Consider the following 5,744-nt stretch of genomic DNA (forward strand, 5'->3'; position numbering starts at 1 on the left):
GACCGGTCAGAGTCTTTCCAGGCGAGTTGCGTCATGAAGGCGATGGATGGTTACGGTGTTGGGACGGTGACCGTTGCTGGGCTCAGCTACGGAGGCTTCGTGGCCTACTCGTTGGCGGCGCAGTTTAAGGAGAGGATAGATCGGGTTGTGCTAATATGCGCCGGGGTTGCTCTGGAGGAGAAAGACGTGGAGGACGGGATGTTTAAAGTGAAGAACCCGGAGGAGGCGGCTACTCTTTTGTTCCCTCAGTCTCCTTCCATGCTCCGGCGGCTTCTCCAGTTATCTTTCTATAAACCGCCGATTTGGATACCTTCTTGCTTTGCCATGGACTACATTCATGTAAGTCTTCTTCTTCTGCGATTTTCCAATCATTGTGGTTATAATTAGTTAGCTCTCTATTCTTTCACAATGAAGCAAGCTATAGTATCAATTAATGTTCGTTGAGAAAAAAAGTTTTAGTCCTTTTTTTTCAGAGTCTCGAGTTTCTTAGTTTAGTTATAAAAAGCACCAAGGTTTGATGTTGGCAAGACTAATTAGTACAGTCAAATTGATGCGAGAGGGTTTTGTAGTCTGATGTTGTTGAGGAATTGTTGCTTGCAATTGCAAAGGTAATGTGTAAAGATTATCTTCAAGAAAGGAAAGAACTTGTGGAAGCTCTGCATAAGGGTAGAAGATTCTCCAACCTTGCAAAGATAACACAGGTCTGAGGTCTCTCTCTCTATCTGAGTTCATAAAGATATATAACTCAAGGAGTTTATCATTGTTTGAATTCTTCTAATACGTAAACATTGAAATATGCTGCAGCCGACGTTGATTATATGGGGAGTGGAAGATCAAGTTTTTCCAGTGGAATTAGCTCATCGATTGCAAAGGTTTGTATTTTTTTTTTTGGTTTCCGATTCATGTTCTCAATTATAGTAGTAAGAGTTAATTAATGTGAGTTTCTTTTGTTTATAGATATTTAGGGGAAGACAGAGCACAACTGGTGTTACTAAAGAAGACAGGACATGCGATAAATGAAGAGAAACCAAAAGAGATGTACAAACACATGAAATCTTTTCTTTGCACTGACGCTCTAGCTATGATGATTCCTTCTCCAGATGACAGTGCTAATAAGAAAGAGTCATGTTAGCTAACCTGATATCCCCAGATCATCAGCAGATGAACAAGTGATGCGTACTTAGTACTTGCCAAGTAGTGTTAAACTGTTTATTAGTTAGGCATAATTAAATCATTGTTCAGCTTGTTCCCACTTCCCACAGTGTGTGTGATTGATTACTGATGTGTCATTTATATTATTATTTACTGGTGAAAAGACATTGCTTCAAGTTGGAATTTAAGTATACTTTTATCTCAAGAAAGTAATAGTATGTGTTTTTTTTTTTTTTACCTTTTTCTTTTTCTTTAATAAGGTTATCAATAAGATTTGTGATTTCGTAATTTAAACCGATCAAGTTGAAAATCTCGTATTAATACGATTTCTCACTTTCTCCAATTGCACGCCGGTGACCTACCTCTCCGGTGGGTTTTATTTATGTAGTAGACTATTAAATATTAATGAATTATTATAATTAAGTAAAATATTAATAAATTAATATAATTTGTTTTGGTAATAATAATGAAGTTGAAGGGCTAAAGTTGGGAGAGTGAGAGTTGTCTTGTTTGTCTCTCGTTTCATTTGAGTCTACTCGTTTTTTTCTTATCTATCGAGAGAGAGCGCACAACAACTCTCCCGTCGTCACTCATTCGATTACGGTAATGATTCAGCTTCCTCTTCTTCGATTAGAATCATTCAAACTATGATTATTTATTTCTTCCACGGTTTCCTTTCACTTGTGCTGATTCTTATTTTTCATCCGCAAAGATTTAATTTTTTTTTGCGGCAGGGGTTGGTTGGGTGACACAAAATTTCGTGTTTTTAATAAGATTATTTCCTCGAACTGTGTCTTTTTTTGCTCAGTGGTTGAAGAACTCGTGTGTTTTGTAATGGGTGCGGTGAAAGTGAAACTCTTTTTTTTTTGTCTTGCATCTGTTCGCTGGTCGGAAAAATTTCATGAAAATTGTATTAATATCTTCTTAGGTATTAAAAAAGCTTTCATCTTTTGGTTTGTTTGTTTAAGTTGGCTAGGTTTTTTTTTTTATGTTAGCTGAAATCTACTTGGTGCTGTGTTGCAGGGGAGTGTTTTAATGGCTCTTATACAATTTGGAAGTTCATGTGTTGCTCATTGGGGGATTCTTCGTCCTCAGTTTGCTGTTAAAGCTTATTATCCTACCAAATTCGAATCTCACCATGACAAGTACTTATTTACTTTTTATCATGCCTTAATTTCGATTGACCCATCCCTTGTTATTGTCTGTCTTAAGAGTATAGTATAACTTAGTAAGGCTTTGTAGAGTTATATATATCTGAAAGGCTAATTCGAGTTGTTTTGCTTTTTGATAACCTTTTGCAGTTGCATCAGCCAAATAAATTGTTTGGAAGCTTCAAGGTCGAGTATGTTCTCACAGGGCTCCTTGCCCTTCTTGTCGTTGAAAGGACTATCCCGAAATACACATTCTCGTAGAGGAGCTCGTTTCACTGTTAGAGCCGATACTGTATGTTTTCATTCCCTTTTCTTTACTTATTCAGAGATGATTCTCTTCATTTCTTATATACCTTTTACTTTGCAGTTTTTGCTAACGAGTGTGCGTGTGTGTTCAATTTCCAGGATTTCTATTCTGTCCTTGGAGTCTCGAAAAGTTCAACCAAAGCTGAGATTAAAAGTGGTATGTGATTTCATTTCACCGAGTTCCCTAGTCAGAAAAATGCAACACTGATGTGTAGCTCTCGTTGATGATTCTCTCTGAGCTTCATGTGTTCAGCTTTTTGAGTTGTGATCTTCGATAGTTTGACAAGGAAATTATTTTGCTCTCTGCACCTATTTTCAGCTTATCGGAAGCTCGCCAGGAGTTACCATCCGGATGTGAACAAGTAAGTATTACTTAATCCAGTATAAGGTGCAAATATGAGTTGTTACCTTCCTCCATCAAAATTGGTGTGTTTTTTGATAGAGCTCAATTACAAATTTTTGAGAAACGCTATAGAAAGAGAATTGAAACTGCTTCTGAAGGTTTTAGTCGTCACCGTTTTGTTTACACTTTGATTACAGGGATGCTGGGGCAGAAGATAAATTTAAAGAAATAAGTAATGCATATGAGGTGAAGTCCATATTCTTCTTTAGATGCGTTTAGCTTTAATGATTGTGCTGATACTTGAAAGAGCCTAACCATTGTTTTATTTTCCTGCAGATCTTATCAGATGATGAAAAAAGATCTCTATACGACAGATATGGCGAGGCAGGAGTTAAAGGCGCTGGAATGGGAGGCATGGGGGTATATATATATATTCTTTTCTATGACATTTGAATCAGCACTCTGATGATCAGAATCTGATCTGAAATTGCTGTTCTTTTAATGTAATATTGCAGGATTATAGTAATCCATTTGATCTATTCGAGTCATTATTCGAAGGAATGGGTGGGATGGGAGGAATGGGCGGTGGAATGGGTAGTAGAGGTTCAAGGAGCAGAGCTATCGACGGTGAAGACGAGTATTACTCACTAATCTTGAATTTCAAAGAAGCCGTTTTCGGTATCGAGAAAGAAATTGAGATATCTCGGTTAGAGAGCTGTGGGACTTGCAATGGTTCTGGAGCAAAGGCAGGAACCAAACCGACCAAATGCAAAACATGTGGCGGGCAAGGACAGGTGGTAGCATCGACAAGAACACCACTCGGTGTATTCCAACAAGTCATGACTTGCTCCCCGTGTAACGGAACTGGAGAGATTTCAAAACCATGTGGCGCATGCTCAGGAGATGGACGTTTGAGAAGGACAAAGCGGATTAGTCTTAAAGTTCCTGCTGGTGTGGATTCTGGAAGTAGGTTAAGAGTAAGGGGAGAAGGAAACGCGGGAAAGAGAGGCGGATCATCAGGAGATCTCTTTGCTGTTATTGAGGTGATTCCGGATCCGATTCTGAAGCGTGATGATACGAATATACTTTATACGTGTAAGATTTCGTATGTAGATGCCATATTGGGAACGACTTTGAAGGTTCCGACAGTGGATGGAGAGGTGGATTTGAAAGTACCAGCAGGGACACAACCGAGCACGACGCTGGTGATGGCGAAAAAAGGAGTTCCGGTTTTGAATAAGAGTAAGATGAGAGGTGATCAGTTAGTGAGAGTGCAAGTTGAGATTCCTAAGAGATTGAGTAAAGAAGAGAAGAAACTTGTTGAGGAGCTTGCTGATATGAGCAAGAACAAGGTAGCTAATAGCAGGAGATAAACCAAACACACAGATTATGAAAAAATGTGGTGTTATATATAGGTTCATCATCATCCTCCTCTAGCTGCTTGTCTTCTTTCTAATGATGGAGAAGATAAGCATAGAGGGAGAAGAAAGACTTACTAGGTGAGAGGAAAATTGAAGAACTCTTTCTTTGGTTTTTTCCTCTTCAATTTTTGTATTTTACTGGATTTATCAGGATTCAGGCTAGGTCTTGATTGTTTGTACTGTTATTTATACATTTGAACTTCTTTTTGTTTTATTATTAAATGAAAAGTTATTAAACAAAGACAAATGTACAGTTGCAGAAGAACAGACAAAAATGAAAAGGACTCAAGCGGCAGTAACGACGGTTTCAAGCAGAGTTTCTAGGTCTTTCAATCTACAAACGACAACAAGGAAACACCATATGTTAGCTAATAATGGGTACGAGGAAAAGAGTGAACGTTTTGGCAAAATTCTTGTGATGATGTATGATCCTACTTACTTCACATTACTGAGGTCAGGGTATACAGAGATAGCATCTTTGAAATCCTGAAACACAAGTTTTTAACTTTTATTAAAACCAAGTATTGTAAAAGAGAATAGGAGAAGAGGGAAGAAGAAGAAGAAATGAAGATGTTGTTGACCAGACCTGATCAGAGGTTGAAGAAGTGTATGTGATCACACATGACATCCCTGCTTTTGTAGCAGCCTATAGATTGAAAACTCAAAAGCCAGTTTAGGATGTTTGGAGGTGTAAGAACAGCGACGAACGAGCAAAGATATGATATTCTACCTGCAGGCCAATCACACTGTCCTCTATGACCAAACAGTCTTTCACTGAAACACCTAGCTTCTGCAATCAACAAAATCCAGAATTTATGAAACTTGGGCTAAATCTTGTTAAGTTACATAATTTTTTTTGAGTTACTTGATACTACCTCGGCAGCTGTAATATATATAGAAGGATCGGGTTTCTTCTCCTTCACATCATCCCCTGCAAAGCAAAATATACAACCAAACGGATTCAAACTTGGAAAAAGTGACATGCCGAGTAAGTAACTCTTAAGAGAGAAAGTGATGAAATCACCTGCAAGGAAGCAATCGAGTCCTTGGAACCGCTCCTAAGATGACATAAATATAACTGATAAAGAAAAGAAAAAAAAACTCGAAAGAAGCACGGTCAAATGATAAGAGAGTGGCGAAAAGAAAACAACTCACGATGTCGATGAGATTCTCGAGACACATTATAACCGAACTCTTTGTAGCTGCAGAACAAACAGCTAGTTTTTTCCCCTGTAGTAAGAAGAGTATTTCAAGAACCTAATTCATAAAGAGCTAACAGAAAAATCCAATCTAGACATTTGCAAAGATCTCATTACAGCAGCTTTTGCTTCATCCATTAGTCTTATTACACCAGGTCTTGGTTCTACCTGA

General features: G+C 38.1%; 3 protein-coding genes across 5 annotated transcripts in view; 2 read left to right on the forward strand and 1 right to left on the reverse strand.

Moving 5' to 3' along the window:
* LOC104727502 (monoacylglycerol lipase ABHD6-like) lies at window positions 8-1,349 on the forward strand. Its single transcript, XM_010446605.2, has 4 exons — window positions 8-339; window positions 609-701; window positions 805-872; window positions 958-1,349. Exons 1-4 carry the CDS (start codon window positions 34-36, stop codon window positions 1,130-1,132), a joined length of 642 nt encoding a protein of 213 aa, XP_010444907.2. The 5' UTR covers window positions 8-33; the 3' UTR covers window positions 1,133-1,349.
* Window positions 1,648-4,620, forward strand: LOC104720925 (chaperone protein dnaJ A6, chloroplastic). Its single transcript, XM_010438821.2, has 8 exons — window positions 1,648-1,755; window positions 2,176-2,297; window positions 2,454-2,595; window positions 2,709-2,766; window positions 2,929-2,971; window positions 3,150-3,198; window positions 3,289-3,372; window positions 3,468-4,620. Exons 2-8 carry the CDS (start codon window positions 2,188-2,190, stop codon window positions 4,323-4,325), a joined length of 1,344 nt encoding a protein of 447 aa, XP_010437123.1. The 5' UTR covers window positions 1,648-1,755; window positions 2,176-2,187; the 3' UTR covers window positions 4,326-4,620.
* LOC104716286 (haloacid dehalogenase-like hydrolase domain-containing protein At4g39970) overlaps window positions 4,563-5,744 on the reverse strand; it is a 3,021-nt gene continuing 1,839 nt past the window's right edge. The window contains exons 6-10 of one of the 3 annotated variants that reach the window (XM_010438820.2): window positions 5,249-5,304; window positions 5,104-5,163; window positions 4,960-5,019; window positions 4,813-4,859; window positions 4,563-4,707 (exon numbers count right to left, since the gene is read on the reverse strand). In XM_010438820.2, the coding sequence (XP_010437122.1) occupies window positions 4,659-4,707; window positions 4,813-4,859; window positions 4,960-5,019; window positions 5,104-5,163; window positions 5,249-5,304 (272 nt within the window). In that variant the 3' untranslated portion in view covers window positions 4,563-4,658. The other 2 variants (XM_019233156.1, XM_019233157.1) reach the window with 2 other exon arrangements.

Source organism: Camelina sativa, chromosome 11, assembly GCF_000633955.1.
Source record: "Camelina sativa cultivar DH55 chromosome 11, Cs, whole genome shotgun sequence".
NCBI lineage: Eukaryota > Viridiplantae > Streptophyta > Magnoliopsida > Brassicales > Brassicaceae > Camelina > Camelina sativa.